This window comes from Podarcis gaigeae, assembly GCF_964106915.1.
Source record: "Podarcis gaigeae genome assembly, chromosome: 6".
NCBI classification, from domain to species: Eukaryota; Metazoa; Chordata; class Lepidosauria; order Squamata; family Lacertidae; genus Podarcis; species Podarcis gaigeae.
In genome coordinates, this window is record NC_139682.1 from 96,311,982 (window position 1) to 96,332,597 (window position 20,616).

Below are 20,616 nucleotides of genomic sequence, written 5' to 3' on the forward strand. Positions count from 1 at the left end.
AGGTGTTGACTTTTGATGCACCAGGGCCTCCCGCCACTCTGTTGTTCCTACTCGGGAGTAAGCTGCCTTGAGTTCAGCAAAGTTAGACAAATTATCAGCATGCGTACAACAGCAAAAATCACATTAATTGTCTAAAAGCATGCAAAATGCAAACTTTTACCTTTCAAAAAAAAAAGTTGTTTGTATCATTGAAAGCTCTGTTGTTGTGTTTTTCATTTAAGACAAAAGATGTTAATGTATGAGTTGTTTTTTCTAAACTAAAACCTCAGTATTCAGGTTAAATTGCCGAGTTGGCACTTTGCGATAAATAAGTGGGTTTTGGGTTGCAGTTTGGGCACCTCAGTCTCTAAAAGGTTCGCCATCACTGCTCTAGAGCAAATTATAGGGGCATTTGAGGGGCTGTAGGGGGAAGAAGAGAAACTAGAAGTCCCGTTGTACAAGCTGATTTTTGTTACACAACATATTGGTGTAATAATAATATGGAAGCCACCCCCAGTGGCTGGGGAAACCCAGCCAGATGGGCGGGGTACAAATAATAAATAATAATAATAATAATAATAATAATAATAATAATAATAATAAGTCAATGCAATAACATAGAAGCATTTAAAAATAGTATTAGAAAAGGCATCTCATAGATAACAAAAAAAGCATGGCCTAGAATGAAAATTTATTAAAAGTTGTTCATTTTTTCTGCACGGTTATAGATTTATCTCAGTTTTGTTAAGTGTTAAATAATTAGTCTACTGGGTTTTGAAGCAAAATGACATTGTTTTAGTAATCAATATTACAGAAAATTGACTTTATTTAAATTCTACTCTTATCAATGTCTTTAAAAATTCAAGATTATGCAAATATAAACTAAGACTGCACGGTGAATCCTGGCTGAATTCAGCTGTAAACCAAGACACAAATGACCCCCTTGTGCCCCCCATGTTGCAACAGTACTTTGCTCATCACAAGTGAGAGTTAATGGCTTCTGAGGAAGTTGGAATATGAAGCTGAATTCAAAGCATGGCTTCATATCTTGGTTTGGTCCAAAGCAATTAACCAAAGGTTCCCAGTTCAGACATAAGAGGAAATTATCATTAACAGAGGACTTCCTAGTTTCTTCACTGGAGCACATGGACAGTGGAGTGAAGCATACTGGGGGACTTGCATGCGGGGGCAAAGACTCATTCACATCATGGCTTATTGAGCTAATTATGATCATCTGAAAGTGGCCACGCTGTAACTGTGTGTGTTTCAGTGCTCTGTACATCCTGGGGGTACTTAAAGGAAGAGAGTTGAAGGGTGTCCAGGACTCCTAATCTAAGGCCTCCTTTGCCTAGTTTCTCTTTGGTGTATCTTGTCTTGCCCATTCATTTCCATAGGAAGCCAGAGGTTACAAAGTATGTATTTATACAGTGGTACCTCGGGTTAAGAACTTAATTCGTTCCAGAGGTTCGTTCTTAACCTGAAACTGTTCTTAACCTGAAGACCACTTTAGCTAATGGGGCCTTCTGCCGCTGCTGCTGCACGATTTCTGTTCTGATCCTGAAGCAAAGTTCTTAACCCGAGGTAATATTTCTGGGTTAGCGGAGTCTGTAACCTGAAGCGTATGTAACCTGAAGCGTATGTAACCCGAGGTACCACTGTATAGGAGAGATACAATAACATCACAACTCACCAAAGGGAATTCAGTTCCCATTTCAGATTGAACTGAAGACCTACTTGGGGTGGGGAACCTTGGGGCCACAGGCCTAATGCCGTCCTCCAGGTCTGTCTTTCTGGCTCTCAGAATGCTCTCCAGACCACACCCCTCCCTTGCCAACAGCCCTACTCTAGGCAGGTAAACGGCATTATCACTTCCACCAATAGCCCTAATCCACCACTTGCCCCTTGAGTGCGTTGAACTGTGATAATGCATCTTACCTGCCTGGATGGAGAGATAAGTATGTGGAAACCTCTAGATTTGAAAAGACTTGAATGTAGCCTGTTTTATAAAGGCAAAAGTCACATATGTTGCTTCACCCCAGTTTTGCTTCTGGCCATGTCTCATTGGTATGCAGCTCACAGAAGGTTGTCTCTGAGGGCATGTGGCCCTCCCAGTGGAAAAGGTCACCCACCCCAACTCAGAGGGAAGTCCGTAGGAGAAAGGAAGAATAGCTGTCCTGTCGTGCATCATGATCAACTGCCAAAATAGCCAGGTTATACTTTTGACACTGGCAGTTGGGGGATTATAAAAAGGGACTGTTTTTTGGCATGAAAACCATGAAACAAATATACGTTTATCTTGAATGCTGTTGTGTCCTCAAATTTTCTGTTACTAAAGGGAATGTGCTAAACTTTAACACTATGTAATGTTTATTATTTATTCATTCATTTGTTCATTCATTCATTCATATTTATATACTGCTTGATTGTAGAAAACCTCAGCGTCTCACATTATATGAGCACTATGGTAAGAGACTGGCAATTGATAACCTATAGGTACCTTATAAAAATGTCTGGATTTAGATGCTGACTGGTTCTTAGTTAATGGCCATTGTTACCTTTGACTATAAATTTAGTACAGAAATACAAACACTTACCTAGGGCTTTTAATCTCTCTGTCTCTCTCTCTCTTTTTTTAGAAGCCAAGCAGAATTTACGGAACTTGATCCTCCAAATCCAGACAACAATCACTGATCCTGAGAAAGTTCAGGGAAGGCTTAATAAAGAAGATAAGGTATAGTGGAGAATGCACAATATTTAAATGCGACAATTATGGATCATAAATATGCGTTTTTGTGCGCTGCCCACCATGTTTTGAGATGTTCCAGTAGCAGTGATACCCAGGTTTTGGTTTTCATTGTTGGAGAGAGCATTGGAGACCTAGAGTGTTTTTGTAATATTTCCTTACTTACAACTTTGCAAGTAAAGCAGAGGCAAGCAACATGTACAGTGGTACCTCGGGTTACAGATGCTTCAGGTTACAGACTCCGCTAACCCAGAAATAGTACCTCGGGTTAAGAACTTTGTTTCAGGATGAGAACAGAAATTGTGCTGTGGCGGCAGCAGGAGGCCCCATTGTCTAAAGTGGTGTCTCAGGTTAAGAACAGTTTCAGGTTAAGAACGGACCTCCGGAATGAATTAAGTTCTTAACCTGAGGTACCACTGTACAGCAGATGCCAGTGCCTGATTAGCTACAAGTGGTTGGTTTTTCTAGTTTCCCATATGACACGCTCACTTTCCCCCCTCTGTGCAGAATATTTCTCTGAAGGCCTGTCAAGCCAAGTCAGATTGGCTTGAAAACACAAAAGAGGCTACTATGCAAGATTTTGTGGAGCAGAAACAGTTGCTGGAGGACATTATGCTTCCCATCTTCACAAAGTTGGCTACGCCCCGTGAGTACCAGAGCCCCCCTACTAAATGGAAATATTTTTCTTTGTATTTTTATTTCGGAGAATCTTTCTTATGGAGAAAGATGTGCCGATGTACTACTGAGTGTCTGCCTTGGAAACCCTGCACATTCCACAGGATGTGGAATTAGGTTGTGTCTCCCCATTAGTGAAAACTGCAATACAAATGGGAGTTCTGGCTATCTGCAAGGTATCTGGTGGAACGCTCTGTCTCATGAGACCAGGGCCCTGCAGGATCTGATTTCTTTCTGCAGGGCCTGTAAGACAGAGTTGTTCCACCTGGCCTTTGGCTTGGAATCAACTTGATCCCTTCCCCCTCTTTCCTTTTTCTGTGATGGAACTCCTATTTGGGGACTTCCCTGGCTTTTTTCTGGCACATGTAGGACAAGTCTGGTCTTTGTGATGACTTGATGTTTTCATCCCCCCCAAAAGTTTCTGATTTGAGTTCCTACTGAAATGAGGCTGCATTTGATGTTTTAATGTTGTATTTTAATCTGATTTTAAAGTTGTATTTCAATCAATTCTTTTTATACCTGGTGTCAGCCGCCCTGAGCCCAGTCTTGGCGGCTGCTTCTTCTTCTTCTTCTTCTTCTTCTTCTTCTTCTTCTTCTTCTTCTTCAATTTTATTATGCTTATGCAGCTGAGGAATGTGAGCCCTGCCTTTTGGAATGTGTCTGCAACTTTTCTTCTTAGCAAGCCTGTAGGATCACTTTATTAGAATTAATGCCTTTCTACAAAATACTTCCTAGTCTCATAAAGCTTTGTTGGTTCTCTTCTCCTCTTCCACATTCAACTTTTTCTGATGAGAACCAGCAAAGGCCTGAGCTAGGGAATACTTAAACGGCTCTGCCCCAGGAGCACATTGTTCCTGCTCATACAACTAATCTTCTTATGCAGCCCTTTTCAAATTATAAAAAGTCATTAAACGCTCCAGTGCACTTTTAAAAATCCAATAGCTGAAGTGTTTAAAGCAGAGGTAGGCATGATATAAGCCTTTCCCTTTCTGCAGCAGGTTGTTTGACTACTATATTACATTCCATTGCTGTTTGCAATATTTAAGCAGTAGATGCTCTTAGGAGTTGAAAGCACTCTTTGCTGGTAACAGCAGCATAGAGTAGAAAAGTCAGAGTGACTAAAAGCAAGACCAAATAATGCATTCAAGATGAAGTTTACAAAATGCAGGTGCTCTAACAATTCATTTTTTTCCAAAAAGCCATAGCGCGAACCAAGGGAAACTGAAGAAGGGGAAAAGTTTAAACAACACTCTTCCAGCAGTGCTGCTCTGATCAAAGATCAGGAAATCTTATAATAGATGCATCATATCACAGCCATTTAGGCCCTAATAGGAAATACAGGCACCGCTAATACTAAATATGGCACTTGAACCCCCAGGGGTTCATTAAATTTACAGTACCAAAACAGGTATGGAAAGTGGTCTTGGTGATGCTGCTAGCTCCAAAATTGTTGCAATGCAACTTGTACCCTAAATTTGCTGCAAAATTTAAGATGTTGTTTTCCAATGGTTTTCTACCAGGGTGTTGTGGCACCCTGGAGTGCCTTGAATGATGGTCAGGCGTGTTGTGGACAACACTGGCCTCTCTTCCTCTTTCTTTCCATCCCTCGAGACCCTCTCACCTCTACCTTCCAAAGGCTTGTGTGGCTGTTTGTGGCAGCAGCCCTGGCTACAAGCTCCCCAGGTGAATGGTGCCTCTGGGGCTTGGCCAGGGGGTGCTGGTTGCCAGGAGCTGAGTAAGGAAGCAAATGGGTGAGGGAGGACGGCCAGCCAGTCAGCCCACCAGCCTTTCCTGTTGGAAATGGGCAGACAAGCGAGAGGTAGGGTAGGCAGGTAGGCAGGCACCATGATGGCCTTTATTGTGCTTGCTGTGTGCATTTCCTGCCTGGCAGCCGAGAGCTCAGTGCCAAAGGGGAGCCTTTCTGCCATGCAGGACTGGTGGTGCCCGCTGCTGCTGCCACCCAAGCTGAGTAAGGTGCTGGCCTTGGATTCACCTTTGGCTCGTCTCCATTGGGCCGCTAAGGCTGGGGGCATCCTCTTCCCAGGCCCCTGTGGGGCAGTGTGAGGAGACAACTCTCTTTGGGGTGGGGAGGGCGGCTCAGAGACTAGGGCAGGGGCAGCAGCTGCCTGGAGGACTCCCAAGGAGAGGAGGCTGAGGGAACACTCCACAAAGGAGGGCATTCAAAAAGGGGCAAGGGGTTGCTGGCTCTGCAGGCAACGGGTGACATAACTGGGCTTCTGAGGCTCAGAGCACTTTTCCCCACAGGGGAGCTGCAGAATGTGGTTGGTCAAGGGAGCCGTGGACTCAAAAAGGTTGAAAACCTCAGTTTCTCATGAGCAGATTCCAGCAGAATGAAAAAAACTGGTGGAGTATGACTGTGGTCCATTATGATGAGGGGCATGTTTATCAGTATTTTATAGAAAATTCTAGCAACCTAACCTGTGGTCCTCTAAATGCTGATGACTGCAGTTCTCTTTGGCCAGGCTGCCTGGGATTGATGGGAGTCCAGGAACATAGTGGAGGGCCAGTTTTGCTACCCCTGCTCTACAGTCATGCTTCCATTCTAGCATTGTTATTCTAGTTAGGCCTAAACAGATTATTTGAGGGGGATTCCCAGTTTATATTAGCTGATCCGAATAGAGACCTTGTATGCTGCACAATTTGTATTTCAAAAATGCATGATTTTATATATTACAGAATTAGTGGATAGCAGACAACACATTTTAATAGCTAGTTTTATTTCCTGAATAAGAGGAACAAAACAAAAAAAGGTTGAAAGTCTTTTTGGTATAGCCATCAATCCAATATAACCAATACATACTAGGTGGTTAATACAAGCCTTTCCAGATTAGGCATTTGATTAGTAGAACAAATTAATTTGAAATAAAGGCCCAGGAAAACTGCAACAAGCTTCAGCTGTGCAAACAATCTAGTCACAATCATTTCTAGTGAAATGTGCTCAAGAACCCTACCTCATTTGACCCCACAGCCTGTACAGTGGTTAGCTGAACAGTTTTATTTTGAGATTTTCTGCACATAGCAGCACAAGAGATTGTTTGCCCACTTACTAAAATTTTCAGTGACAAAGAAATAATCTGTTATCTGCAAAGTGTGTTTATACATGGCTAAAGAGCAGAAAATTGATTATTCATTTAAAATAAACCCATGACAACTGATCACATGTCTGAACAGATCAACCCCGTGATGACTAGCTGGGACTCAGTCACTCTGCTAAATATTGTGTGCTTGGCAAATCTACTTCCACACAAGATAGTTAATGCAGCTTTTCCTACAGAGCCCCTGTGATCAGCATTCTGGTTTGTTCGATCTCTCTTCACAGTTGCTATTGAGGCTGAGGGGTGTAACGCAGGTATTTCTTTCCTGATGGAAGTTCTTTGGTGCAAACTCCTCCTGGAAAGAGCTTGTCAGCCTCTTCTTCTGGTACACTTGGAATCACCATGACCTGGTCCCCAGGCTCATGAGGAAAGAAGGAGGGGAGACTTTTAGTAAGAAGTGCCATACTTCAGAGAGCTGCAGACCCTCTGATCCTCCAGTTCTGTCAGTGAAGACCAGAACCTTCAGTCTGTTGAAGCTTATTGCATTTGTGAAAAACACACCGATCCTCTTACATAGAAGCTTTCACTGAAGTAGGAATATATATTCAGTTTCCCACATGGATATTCCCCAATGCAGATATAATATGCAAACAGACAAACCCTACCTAGCATATTGGCCCAAATATAAGCCGCACCCACAAATAAGCCGGGCCTTTAAAATTCAATGCTTCTTTGTGGGTGCAGCCCACCTCCCGGCTCTACCGCCCTGAAGGGGGGGGGCGGCCGGCACCAGTTCCGACTGTGCTGCGTGCCCACCTCCCGACACTACTGCCCCCAACACTGCCTCCCCAAGCAGGCTTGGGAGTCGCGGGCAGGTGGCGCGCCATTGCCTACGCTCCCAGGCTGCTTCCCCTTTGTTTTGACAGATCAGGGGAGGCTTGGGAGTCACGGGCAGGTGGCACGCTGTTGTCCCACACCCCAGATGGCCCTCCTGGATGGCTGTTTCAGCAGCAATATCATAAGGTTGTGAATATAAGCCGCACTTTAACTTTTCCAGATTGGGATTTGGGGAAAAGTGTGGCTTATATCCGGGCCAATACAGTACTACATTTAAATGCCAACTGTATAAGGTTGCACAAATTGCAGGAGCCAGTTTCAGTCAAGCAATGAAAATCTCTCACACACATTATCAGTTCAAGGCGAAGTTGGTCTTTTAAAAGGATGTTATTTAAGTATCTGTGTGCCCTAAGGGAAGGCAAAAGACCATACGCCAATGGCCAGAGACAATTTCATCTTTCTTTCATTTTTGTACTGCATTATATACTGTCTTTCTGTGAAGCCACTAAAGGCAGTGTACAATTTAAACTATGTGAACCACCTTTAATGGCTTGTTAGAAAGGAGGTAAATAAATATAGTGAATAAACCAAGTTGCATTCCTAGGCATGCTTACCTAGTAAACCTGCATAAGATTGTGCTGTAAATAATGTTCAATACCACATTTTCATAATGTACAAGTAATGAAATCTATATATTCCCAGAACCCCCAGTTGGAAATTGGTCAATTTAGTTATCAAACTGTTCATTTGAACAGCTTATGCTGACACTGTAAATCAGGAACTGTAATTTACAGCCACAGGGATAGTGGAATATGTATCAAGAGCCAGAAGGGGAAACAGAGCAGCAGGGTTCAAAAGTCCCACTATCTGGTCACTAAAGACAATGCCTTGGTGACTCAATAGAAGCTTTCAGAGGCATCTCTGCTGATCTTTTCAGAAAGCAAAAGGAGTAAGTGGCCCTCCTTCAGCAAATTATTTAGGTCAATAATAATGGTATCATTGGGACTCCCGGGGTAAGTTGCTCTAGCTAACTGAATAAAAGTAACAACATATTCAAGCTTACTGCGCTGTTCCCTAGTTAGTTTATCCTAATTGAACTGGATGCAACTTCCCCTTCCCAGAAGACAGAAGCTGAATTTAGACTCACATATGTAGCAGGGTAGGGACGCGGGTGGCGCTGTGGGTAAAACCTCAGCGCCTAGGACTTGCCGATCGCATGGTGGTGGTTCGAATCCCCGCTGCGGGGTGCGCTCCCGTCGTTCGGTCCCAGCGCCTGCCAACCTAGCAGTTCGAAAGCGCCCCCGGGTAAGGTAAAGGTAAAGGTACCCCTGCCCGTACGGGCCAGTCTTGACAGACTCTGGGGTTGTGCGCCCATCTCACTTAAGAGGCCAGGGGCCAGCGCTGTCCGAAGACACTTCCAGGTCACGTGGCCAGCGTGACATCGCTGCTCTGGCGAGCCAGAGCCGCACACGGAAACGCCGTTTACCTTCCCGCTGGTAAGCGGTCCCTATTTATCTACTTGCACCCAGAGGTGCTTTCGAACTGCTAGGTTGGCAGGCGCTGGGACCGAGCAGCGGGAGCGCACCCCGCCGCAGGGATTCGAACCGCCAACCTTTCGATCGGCAAGTCCTAGGCGCTGAGGCTTTAACCCACAGCGCCACCTGCGTCCCACTAAGTAGATAAATAGGGACCGCTTACCAGCGGGAAGGTAAACGGCGTTCTGTGTGCTGCGCTGGCTTGCCAGATGCAGCGATGTCACGCTGGCCACGTGACCCGGAAGTGTCTGCGGACAGCGCTGTCTCCCGGCCTACAGAGTGAGATGAGCGCACAACCCTAGAGTCTGTCAAGACTGGCCCGTACAGGCAGGGGTACCTTTACCTGTACCTTTATGTAGCAGGGTACAGAATTTAATGTTAACAAAGTATAGTTACCTTCCAATCAACTGGGGTAGCAACCTTCTTAGCAGCTGTTAGCTGTAGGGAATCGACCACTCTCAGAATCTCATCAAAGTTTCTGCCAGTGGTTGCTGGGTAGAGGATAGAGAGTTTGAGTTTCTTGTCCGGGCCAAAGACAAATACCTATAAAAGCAAAGCCACAGAATGAGAACCTGAAAATCATGCCAGATGAGCTATTCTTTTACAACTCATCCCCCACATTCACTCCTTTTCAAAAGTATTTTGGAACTATAGTTGTCTGTAGCAGAAAGGTCTACTTTACAGGAAGTGTTCTCATCTGACTTCTGGCATACAGTGATCTGACTGTAATATTTCTGCCCTGGATTTGTGGTCCTAAACAGGCAAAAGTGATAAAATTTATTTACTGGTAAAACTGGGAAGATTTCAAAAGATTTTTGAATATCTCTGAAGGTTAGCAGCTTCTCCCCACAAGGTAACTGATCTGAAAGACAGGAATAATACTACCCTAGGAAGGGATCACCCTTCTTTATTGGTAACTTTGGAATTTAGAGAAAGTACTTTTGTGAGTGTGAGTCAGAAAATGACTGTCAATTCTAAAAAAGCAGAAAATAGTGTGGCTATGACCCCACCAATATTTTTTTCCAGATGGGAACATTGGGGATTAAATCATTCTCCAGTGTTCCAAATCCAGTTAGTTTTGCTGTCCCAAAATAGTCTGTCCCTGGTGTCCAGCTGTTGGTGTGAGAAAGTGTGAGTTAATGAGAATGAATATGAGTGTGTATGTGCATGAGCATGTGTTTGAATTAACAGCCCAAGGCACTGCCAGCCACATCAACTGGCTTCTGGCCCCAAGGAGAGAGGGCTGTTGCACTCAGGTCTCGCTTCCAGCCTTCCTGCAGGCATCTCCTTGGCCACTGTGAGAACAGGATACTGGACTGGAGGGGTCACTAGCCTGATCCAGCAGCTCTTCTTAGGTTCCTAAGCACCCACTCATCATCACACGTGGCCCTTGGGGGCAAAAGGTTTGTCCATCCCATAATACAAAGAATGAAAAGCTAATTGCAGCCTGCAGTGTTAGAGGCCCTCAATACTTACCACACGGGCAGTCAGAGGAATGCCATCCTTGTCTCTCTCATCTGGGTCTAGCATGCCCAGCTGGACTGCAAGCTCCCGTTTTGAGTCAGCAATTATGGGAAAGGGGAGCTGCTCTTTGGCCTCATCTCCATTGTAGGCGTTGATGTCCTACAGGGGAGAAAATTGTTAGTGTTGGGTCACTGGTACAAAAGAACATAGGAAAGACGACAAGTGGTATTCACATGACTCGTATTCCTGGTATACAGCAGTATCTTTAAAAGGCAATCCAGGAAGAGGGGTTCAAGGCTTCTTGCCAACAAACTAGTCTTCTGTGTTAAAACAGCATTTTCTTTACAGAGAAATCCACATTCAAACCTATGCACATCTGTTTGGTCCCATTCAGTTTAATTGCACTTTTTACCAGGTTTTAAGCCTGTATAGGATTGAAGCCTCGGTCAAGTGAAGCTGTCCCTGAAATCTGAAGTGGTCTACAGCCCAAGCCCAGGCTTACCATCTCAGTGAGAACTAGGCCTTACATGTAAGTTCCACTGAATTATATGACACGTTCAACCTAACCCTACGCATGGTAACTTAGAAATTAGGTATGTCACTCAAGCAAAGCACAAGTTGTCCACCTGTTTGAGGACAGGGCTAAAATATTTCATTGTTGATGCAGGTGTGCAAGACTCCGTCAACAAAAAAATGGGGACTCCTTCAGGTAAGTGGCACTGCAAACTACAACTAGAGTCACAGATAATCATGATTACCAATCTCATTCAGCCCAACCGTAAGTACTTGACAGTAAGTTGCCAATGATCAATCTGTTTGTAAGAAGTATTCTAGAGGGCTTTGGTGAAAGGAGCATGTTTACCACTACAGAAACTGTAGTGGGGCAGAAACTGTTAAAAAATTTTTCAGATATTATACAAGTAAGATTCTATAAGCCTCCTCTCAAGTGAGAGTGCAGGCTGACTCACAGGCTGCATGGGAGAAAGGCCACAAGCTGAGTGCAGTTGCACTAAGGAACTAGCCATAAAGCATGTCACACATAAAGAGTGGAGGGAACTGGCAGAGAAGGCAGTAGCAAAGTTATGACAAAGAAATTATTGGCTAAGATATGACAAAGAAGTAACTAAGAAGTTTAATCATCATCAACAACAGGAGGCATAAAAGTGTAACATACTATACCGTATTTTTTGCCCTATAGGACTCACTTTTCCCCCCTCCAAAAATGAAGGGGAAATGTGTGTGTGTCCTATGGGGCGAATGCAGGCTCCTTGGCTTCAGCGATAGCAACGCGAAGCCTCTGAAGCCTGTGCTCCGGAGGCTTTGCGTTGCTTTCGCTGAAGCCAGGAGAGTCTGCTCTTTGAAGCTGGCGGTGGGGGAAAGGAAAGCAGCGCTTCCCCCTATCGCCAGCCCCAGAGGATCGGGGGCAGCGGGAAGGCGCGCGACGCCTTCCCGCTACTCTCCGACCCGGCTTTGAGGCTGGCAGTGGGGGAAAGCAGTGCTTCCCCCCATCGCCAGCCCCACAATCTGGGTCGAAAAGCCCGCAGGAGCCGCGTACTCTTTAAAGGGTGCGCGGCTTCTGCAGGCTTTTCCCCAAGGGAGAAGGGACTCACTGGCCGAGTCCGTCCCTTCTCCCTCCTGTGGAATTCCCCCACCTCCCGCAAAAGCACGCAGAAGCCACACAGTCTTTAAAGGCTGCACGGCTTCTGCAGGCTTTTCTACGAGGTGGGCGAATTCCCCCACCTCGTAGAAAAGCCTGCAGGATGCCGCGCACCCTTTAAAGAGCGCACCACTCTTGGGGGCTTTTCCCCGAGGAGGGAGAAGGGACTGACTGGCCGTTTCAGTCCCTTCTCCCTCCTGGTCAAAAAGCCCTCAGGAGTCGTGTGCGGCTCCTGTGGGCTTTTGCGGGAGGTGGGGGAATTCCGCCACCTTCCGCAAAATCAGGGAAAAGGTCTTGGAGTAGCGCACAGGCTGCGTGCAGCCTGTCCGCTGCTCCCAGAGCTGCGGGGGTGTGTGTGTGTCATATTTTTTTCCTTGATTCCCCCCCCCCCCTGAAAACTAGGTGCGCCCTATTGTCCGGTGCACCCTATAGGGCAAAAAATACAGTATATTATTTAGAATAATCTAATGCTGCTTTCCCCCATTTGCCTGAACTTTATGCATAAAGCTTAAGGTGGAAGATTTAAGACACACAGCAAAAGAAGAACCTTTGATTTGAGTAACTCCTTTGAGGTGTTCTGCAAGTTCCCAGGACACATTCGTGATCTGCAAGTGAATTTAAGTGATATGTTCTAGACTAGAGAATCTTGCAGTCAATCTAGAGTCAGTCTTGAAGTCAGCATGGAGTGCAAATGAAATCAAAGGCTTCATTTCCAAGTGTTAACCTTTCTTTGAAACTTAATTCTACACAAAACTAATATGTATGCATTTTTTCCTCAGCAGAACATTAAAAGGTTTCAGTCAACACAGATGGCATCTTGATGTTCAACTGAAGTCCCACCACAAATGCTACTATTCACCTAGCTACAATGTCTTCTGAAGACGGGCAACCTTTGTTCATTCTTCTTTCTCAGATATAAAATGTGACATAACTTTTATTTTTCTCCTTATATCCTATTATTCAACCACCAGGTGTCCATACTCTCTAAAGAATCACTTGCTTTTTGTTTTAATAGGACCAACTAGTCACAAATAAGCTTTCAAATACTTCCTCACTACTTTGGCTTTTAAGTTGAACCTAATAAAGGAGTCATGATACTGCTATGATTTCTTTTTAACAGACCAGAATTAGTTTTCACCTTTGACAACTAGTGAAATGGCACATTTCCATTTTAAATATAACTGCCATGTATTGGGAGCAATATTCAATTTGTTATTACTGCCCTGGATCCAAGACAAAATAGAACAGTTCCATATATTTCTAATAAAATATATTCTCAAGTTTATACAATCTTATTTTGCATTTGCTTTATATGTAACATACTTCATTATCTAGAGACAGTGTCAAGCAGAGCCTTGGAAGGAGAACATACTTGCCTAACAAAGAGTTCTGTCCTGAAATAACTCTCCACCACATAATATGGCTTCACAACAGCCTTTCCCTTGTGCTCTCAGACAACTGACTGGTTTGACAGGGTGGCTATACAAGCTAGTTGGCACCGCATTTAAAAGAGCATGTTGGACAACTTGGCAAGGGACACTTCCTGGTATATTTGTGACTAGACTTTAATCATTTTACACATCCCAAACTGAGGCAGATAGATCCTTCTAAGTAAAAGGGCAGTTAATTCCTCAAAGTCAATTTAAGCTGAAAGTTTTCTTTTAACAAGAAGCAATATGCAAAAAAATTCAAAACAAACCCATTGTTAATTGTTTTCAATTCCACAGTAAAGTCCAAATATAGTGTAGAGACTGGTTTTGAACAGAACAGCAACAATTTACACTATAGAATAGTATTCATAGATTACTAAACAATAAAAAATCATTCACCCTACTCATGAAAATGTAATGCAAATTATTTCTTTTACATGCTCAAACAGGGACATTAGCTGCAGCCTTCCAACACATCCACTACTTACTTCATAGCCCCATGCTCCTAATCATGGCACCCAGTTTTGGAACACAGTGCAGATTTAATCTGAGGTTCTGTGTCCACTTTAAAGCCTAGATGCCAGTGTTCTGCCTTGTGGAGCTCTAGCATGCATCAGCATCACTAAGAAGACTAATCTTAATCCATTTTGAAAAGATCAGGGTTCAGGGACTGCAAGTTATCAATGTAAAGGGATCAACTTGGTGCTATTCTTGAGTTTTATGAAGCTACTATCTATCTGATAGTTCTTATTTCGGAACCGTATTATACAAGGAACATCACTATTATTGTCACAGAATAGTCCATGTGTCAGATCAGCAAAGTTATAAGTATAGCAGCATATAACAGCTTTAGTGTTGGATATACTTTTGATACAATATTGCCTCTACATTTAGTGATACACTCTGGCACATCTGCCAGGATTTTGGGAGCTTTTACTTTCAACTTACATTAACTGCAGCTTGTCACAACATCCAAACAGAAACGAACTGCAGTTATTCTTAATTACAATTAATGGAAACAAACCAATTTCAAATCATGGTTTACAAACCTGGTTTGTTTCAAAAGGCCATAGTTTGGTTCAACTACCATTTAGGATTCAGTTGTGATGGTTAAACTGATGCAGAAGCCAGTGACGGAGCTTCATGCTCTGGCACTGGGGGGCGGAGAGCAGCCGGGGGCGGGGCTGGCGCATGTCCTGGGGGCGTGGTATGCCGCCCATAAGGGCGTGGAGCCCAGCGCACGGGGCAGACGGTGCACTCACCCCCCCCCATCACGCTGCCGGGGGCGGTGCACTCACCCCCCCCACGCCTCTTCCTCCACCAGTGGCAGAAGCTTCTCTTCTTAGATATACTTCAGAGAAGGATGGGAGGGTGGGGTGTGTAAGTCCTTGTGTGAGCCAAGCCTGCAAGTCCTACACTTCTTCAGTTGACTGGTGCTATTATTTATCTCCACATACCTTGCTCCAACAGAGATGGTCTTTGACATCATCAATAGAGAGGGCTATCATTTTAATGTTACGCTTTGCAAACTCTGGTGCCAGCTTTGCTGCTCTGCCAAGCTCTGTTGTACACACGGGTGTAAAATCTCGTGGATGAGAGAACAGGATGCCCCATCTGAAAGAAAAAACAACATGGCATTGTCTTGATGGGTAGGGTAACACTGAAATCGAGTCGTGTAAAGCTTATTTAAGACCTCCTAATCAGACCAAACAATTCAGGTTTCTTTTTCATGTTAGTTAAAACTAAGCAAATTTCCTTTTTAGACTCCCTACTCTCTTTTTGTTATATTTACTTTGACATCCATTCCCTTCAGCAGCAGCAGCAGGAGTTTCATTCTTCATTGGAGTTTTCAGTCTCCATGACCTTCTTAACTGAAGCATCACACAGTTGACACTCCACTGACGGCTAATACTACCTCCACCCCTCAGAACTGGTCTCGCTGCCTTTGTAAGACTTTCAGGGAGCCTCATACACCATAGCTTTTCACCATAGTACACAGCCTGCCAACATTATTTGATTAAAATGACAGCTCCTGTTTGATAAGGTTCCTGAGTCAGCAATGCTTTTGTATAGTACAAATAATTTGAGTAAGTACTGGCATTGTCATTTTAGGCAGCTTAGCACATTACTGCTATGGGTGCAAACCTCACTGTAAACTGCTTCCCCCCTTTGCTACATTAAGGTGATATTAAAGTCACCAAGTGTCGTGAAATATATACCCTACTCTACACCCTACTCCTCCAGGAGGCACACACTTTTTAGACAATATGCCTCAGAATTCTAAGAGGAAATAAACGCATGCATACCACATAGATATATACCTCAAAAGGAGTGACCACTCAGAAGGTGTTTTGAAGAAGTCCCAGAGCTACTGAAATTGTGTCTAACTAGGATTTCTGTCCCACTTCTAGCAGATATTAAGCTTACTCAGCAGATGGTAATTTGTCAAGGTTCCATTAACAGAATGGGATAACCAGTAATTAAGGATTTTCATGTCTTCCCAGATTCTGCCCCCTACTTTCTTTTTTAAAACCAAAGCCTAGGAACACTAAAACGCAACTTTGATCACTTGGCTTCATGAGACATTCCACAGTTGGTGTCTTAATCTTTGGGTAAGTTCTGCTTCCTTTTGCAAGAAAGCATGTTACTTCAATGATGTCTTCCCTTTATGATGGCTGCCCTGAGAACTGGTTGTGAGGGAGAGCTGGGGTAAGAACTGAGAAAGTTGCTTCAGGATGCGTCAGTAAGTCTTAGCCATGGGAGAAGAGAAGCACCTTCCTGTTATCCTAGAAGCAGGAAGCTCTCGGAGTCGGTTAGGTGTACTTTGGAACCCTGAAATATCAGGTTTGGTTTTGACATGCATTTTACAACAATATTGCCCTGACAGGTGGTTTAGAATTACTGCAGAGCGTACAACAGCCAAATTAGAAAGTGAATTATGCAGCCCATTCATAACTCTTCCCTAGATTTCAGTGGATATAGTAAGCATTTTATTTGCCCTGTAGCCAAGTTAACATCTTCTGCCAGGCCATCTTGGCCAACACCTTCCTGTTGCAAAGGTTCATTCTCTAGTCAAACATTACACTAAGCCTCAATAAGTGGCGTCAAGCACCATAAATTTACCCTTTGGTCTCCTGACTATCACAACTGCTTTGGAGATGAATTTTATTGTTTAAACTCTGGTCCTCAACTATAAAGAAAGCAAATATTTACTGAGTCAGTTAGCAATGCCATTTAAGATATACAAGTTAAACAATGAATTTAGAAACATATTTCTGCATCTTTTAAAATAGCTGTTTCTGTTGTTTGCTGCCCACATGAAAAAGTTCCAGCACACAGTGTTCTCAAGCTTGCTTTTAGCAGTGTGTGTGTGTGGGGGGGGTACTTTCCAAAAGTCACTGTGTGATCTCTAGTACAAATAAATAATAACACATTTGAACTAAAGAGATAATACTGAGTGCAGCATATTTTTATATCAATTATGAGTAAGAAGCCTATTGCTGCTATTTGAAATATGGTATGTGTATGTAAACTTTTTGTGCTTTTTTGTATTAGAGCTGTATAGATACTATTTGAATATATTCCCTGAATTTTTTAAGACCACTGCATAATTTCTCTTGCCTAACCTATCAAGTTTAAAGTGAACAAGGAGTTTGAAAAAATATTCTTCAAGATGGAAACCTGCCCAAATCATAAGCACTTCACGGAATCCTAAGGACTATTTAGCATATTTAAGACCAAATAGTGTGCTCTATGACTATGCCACAGGATTGTATTGCAATGCTTAACATACCACTGATGGGTAACATTTTTGAAATACCACTCATGTACTGCATTTCAAATAGAGCACTGGAATCTCACTTAAAGGTAAAGGTAAAGGTACCCCTGCCCGTACGGGCCAGTCTTGACAGACTCTGGGGTTGTGCGCCCATCTCACTCAAGAGGCCGGGGGCCAGCGCTGTCCGGAGACACTTCCGGGTCACGTGGCCAGCGTGACAAAGCTGCATCTGGCGAGCCAGAGCCGCACACGGAAACGCCGTTTACCTTCCCGCTGGTAAGCGGTCCCTATTTATCTACTTGCACCCGGAGGTGCTTTCGAACTGCTAGGTTGGCAGGCGCTGGGACCGAGCAGCGGGAGCGCACCCCGCCGCAGGGATTCGAACCGCCGACCTTTCGATCGGCAAGTCCTAGGCGCTGAGGCTTTAACCCACAGCGCCACCTGCGTCCCGGAATCTCACTTACCTTCTTACAATCACTGGGCATGGAGGCATTGTGAAAGAAATACAGTGGTACCTCGGGTTAAGTACTTAATTCGTTCCGGAGGTCCGTTCTTAACCTGAAACTGTTCTTAACCTGAACCACCACTTTAGCTAATGGGGCCTCCTGCTGCTGCCACTGCGCTGCTGGAGCACGATTTCTGTTCTCATCCTGAAGCAAAGTTCTTAACCTGAAGCACTATTTCAGAGTCTGTAACCTGAAGCATATGTAACCCGAGGCACCACTGTACGACTTACCAACGCTTAAAGGTCTCAAAGAACAGTTAACTAGGAGTCCTGGTTTGGAGGACACACCAAGCCCAACCCTAGTTTAGTTTAGTGCAGTGTAGTAGCAAAAAGCTACAGGAATGAGCGGAGCAGCTTGCAAGCCCTCCCTTCAGAGCCCTTGCACTAAGCCAGAGCCTGGCTCCACATGTTGCCTTACACTTCCTTCACTTTATATAGAATTGTATATATTTGTTTACTTACTACAACTATTTGCACCCCACCTGTTAGGATATTCATTCTTTCAAGGCAGCATACTAGTAAAGTCAGAATGCGTTAAGAAAAACGCAAGAGAGTAACAGAAGACACTTAAGGCACTGGGCTTTTCCCAAGAAGGCGATCGGGGGTGCGGGGGGGGGGGAGACAGCAGCTGGAGCAGCCTCGTCCTCTTCGCCAGCCTCCCGCTGCGGGGGGCCTTCCCGCAAGGCGGCAGGTTGCAAAAAAGGGAAGGGAAGGGGGGTCATTCAAACCCGTTCAAGTGCGCGGCTCCCGGGAAGTGTAGTCCGCTCTGCGGAGCCGCAACCCGAATTGGCCCTGAAAGCGGAGCAGAGCCGCGCAGCGCCAGCCTCAGGAGCGCAGCCCTTGCGCGGCGGCGGCGCTTAGCCGGCAGTGAGTGGGGCTACTCACGAGTTTCCCAGGAAGTCGTGGAAGCGGAGGGGGCCGTGCGTGGTGTCGGCGTGGAAGTTGGGCGCCTCGTCGCCCAGCAGCAGGCCCGGCATGATGGCAGCGGCGAGAAGGGCGGCTCAGCTGCGTCCGGCGCGCGCGAGGCAGAAGCGAGACTACGAGGGCGAAGCGCAGAAGCGGGGCGGGGCGGGGGCGGCGCGGCTGCGCAGAAGGCGCCGCTTTCTGGCGGGGGCGGGACCTCGCGCGCCCAAATTCAGACCAAAAGCAGCAGCAGCAGCAGCGAAAACTCAACAATGCCCGAGTCGCTGTTACTGGTCTTTTTTTTTTGGGGGGGGCTTTATTTTTAGATCTCATGTTACGATTTATAAGCTCTGTTTTGTTCTGCACTTTTTGCTGAGTTTTACCTGCGTGGTTTGTGGCTACTTTTGTAACTACGCAAATCTTTTCGCCGCCTAGAGCTCGTGGTTTGACTTCTGGAAAGACGGCCTGCAGATTAAATTAAGAGGAGGGAACCTACAAAACCCGGGGGGGGGTGAGGACAAGTGCTCCCGAATTCCGTGGGATATAAACTTCCGAGAAGACAGCCTTGCGGTCGGACTGCCAAAAAATAAAATAAAAATGATTGCATGCAAAAGTGCACATGTTTAGTCAGGAATATGGATTTCAACGAATATGGATTTCAACACCCCCAATTTATAGCCAGATATGCCACGCTTCAAGTTTGGCTTTAGACTCAATTGCATCAATCCATCAAGGGAGATTGTATCCTGATGCAAGTGTCCAGATGAGAAAATCTGTGCTGCAGGCAGATTGGATGAAGAATGTGAAGAAGCTGACTTGGGGGGGGGGGGAGAGTGAAGCAGGTTGAATGCTGCCAAGACAGAAGTACTGTTTTGGGGGGACAGGGGGCGGGTGGGTGTGGGGGATTCCCTGGTCCTGAATGGAGCAACTGTGCCCCTGAAGGACCAGCTGCGCAGCCTGGGACTCATTCTGGACTCACAGCTGTCCATGAAGGTGCAGGTTAATTCTGTGTCCCGGGCAGCTGTTTACCAGCTCCATCTGGTACGTAGGCTGAGACCCTATCTGCCTGCAGACTGTCTCGCCAGAGTGGTGCATGCTCTGGTTATCTTCTGCTTGGACTACTGCAATGCGCTCTACATGGCGTTACATTTGAAGGTGACTCAGAAACTACAACTAATCCAGAATGTGGCAGCTAAACTGGTGACTGAGAACAGCTGCCGAGACCTACATTTGCTCCCAGAGTGTTTCCAAGCACAATTCAAAGTGTTGGTGCTGACCTTTAAATCCCTAAACGGCCTCGGTCCAGTATACCTGAAGGAGCTCCTCCACCCCCGTCGTTCAGCCCAGACACTGAAGTCCAGCGCCGAGGGTCTTCTGGTGGTTCCCTCACTGCGAGAAGTGAGGTTACAGGGAACAAGGCAGAGGGCCTTCTCGGTAGTGGCTCTCTTCTGTGGACGGGGCGACCCACACAGTCGTCTGTCGAGGAGCTCTGGGTAAGGAGGGTTCGAGACTGTAGGGTTGCCTGCCAGAGATGGGCGCTAAGCACCCCAAAAAGCAGGGAGAGATTGGGGGTCACTGCAGGCAGGTCTCCTCTCTTGCGTACCCTTGGTTCTTTCCCACCTCCCTCCCCTGCTTCTTGCAAGGCAAGGCTGTGGTCCTTGTTGTATAGGAGATCCTAGGAAGAACTTGGTTGCTGGATCAGGCCAAAGGGAGTCCTTCCAGTTTTTGCAGCCAGGTGTCCATGAGAAGCCCTTAGCCATGTCTGTTGATTTCAGTGGGTGTGTTCTGGAGTGGGAGTTAGTTGGACACCACCCATGGGTGTAGCCGGGGGAGCAGGTGGGGCAGCTGCCCCCACCCATAATCAAGTAAATAAATAAAAACACTTAACTAAAAGTAGAAATTTGTAGAAGGATTTTGACAGATTTTTATGAGCACTTGGGATCAAAAGAAAGTAATGTCTGACAGAGGGAGATGACAGATGCGTGTCTTGCCCACCCCCACCCCCCACATAAATCTTGGCTACGCCCAAGATACCACCCATCCCAAAGAAAAAA

The 20,616-nt window shown here is 45.3% G+C and overlaps 2 protein-coding genes across 8 annotated transcripts in view; one reads left to right on the forward strand and one right to left on the reverse strand.

Moving 5' to 3' along the window:
• Positions 1-13,236, forward strand: part of ANKRD45 (ankyrin repeat domain 45) — a 28,577-nt gene extending 15,341 nt beyond the window's left edge. For 5 of the 7 annotated variants that reach the window (XM_083744003.1, XM_083744007.1, XM_083744008.1 and 2 more), the window contains exons 4-7: positions 2,616-2,710; positions 3,230-3,368; positions 10,957-10,998; positions 12,726-13,236. In XM_083744003.1, the coding sequence (XP_083600129.1) occupies positions 2,616-2,710; positions 3,230-3,368; positions 10,957-10,998; positions 12,726-12,736 (287 nt within the window). In that variant the 3' untranslated portion in view covers positions 12,737-13,236. The remainder of the gene's footprint in view (positions 1-2,615; positions 2,711-3,229; positions 3,369-10,956; positions 10,999-12,725) is intronic. The other 2 variants (XM_083744004.1, XM_083744009.1) reach the window with 1 other exon arrangement.
• PRDX6 (peroxiredoxin 6) lies at positions 6,119-18,735 on the reverse strand. Its single transcript, XM_083744027.1, has 5 exons — positions 18,545-18,735; positions 14,834-14,990; positions 10,302-10,448; positions 9,222-9,368; positions 6,119-6,872 (listed from the first exon to the last, which is right to left on the reverse strand). Exons 1-5 carry the CDS (start codon positions 18,634-18,636, stop codon positions 6,741-6,743), a joined length of 675 nt encoding a protein of 224 aa, XP_083600153.1. The 5' UTR covers positions 18,637-18,735; the 3' UTR covers positions 6,119-6,740.
• Between the last annotated feature and the right edge of the window lie 1,881 nt (positions 18,736-20,616).

Coding starts and splice junctions, on each gene's coding strand:
- PRDX6 (XM_083744027.1), bottom strand. CDS start 18,636: ATGCCGGGCCTGCTGCTGGGCGACGAGGCGCCCAACTTCCACGCCGAC. Junction 9,369..10,301: donor TTCCTCTGACTGCCCGTGTG/GTAAGTATTGAG, acceptor TTGCTTTTATAG/GTATTTGTCTTTGGCCCGGA. Junction 6,873..9,221: donor CTACCCCAGTTGATTGGAAG/GTAACTATACTT, acceptor TTTCCTCATGAG/CCTGGGGACCAGGTCATGGT.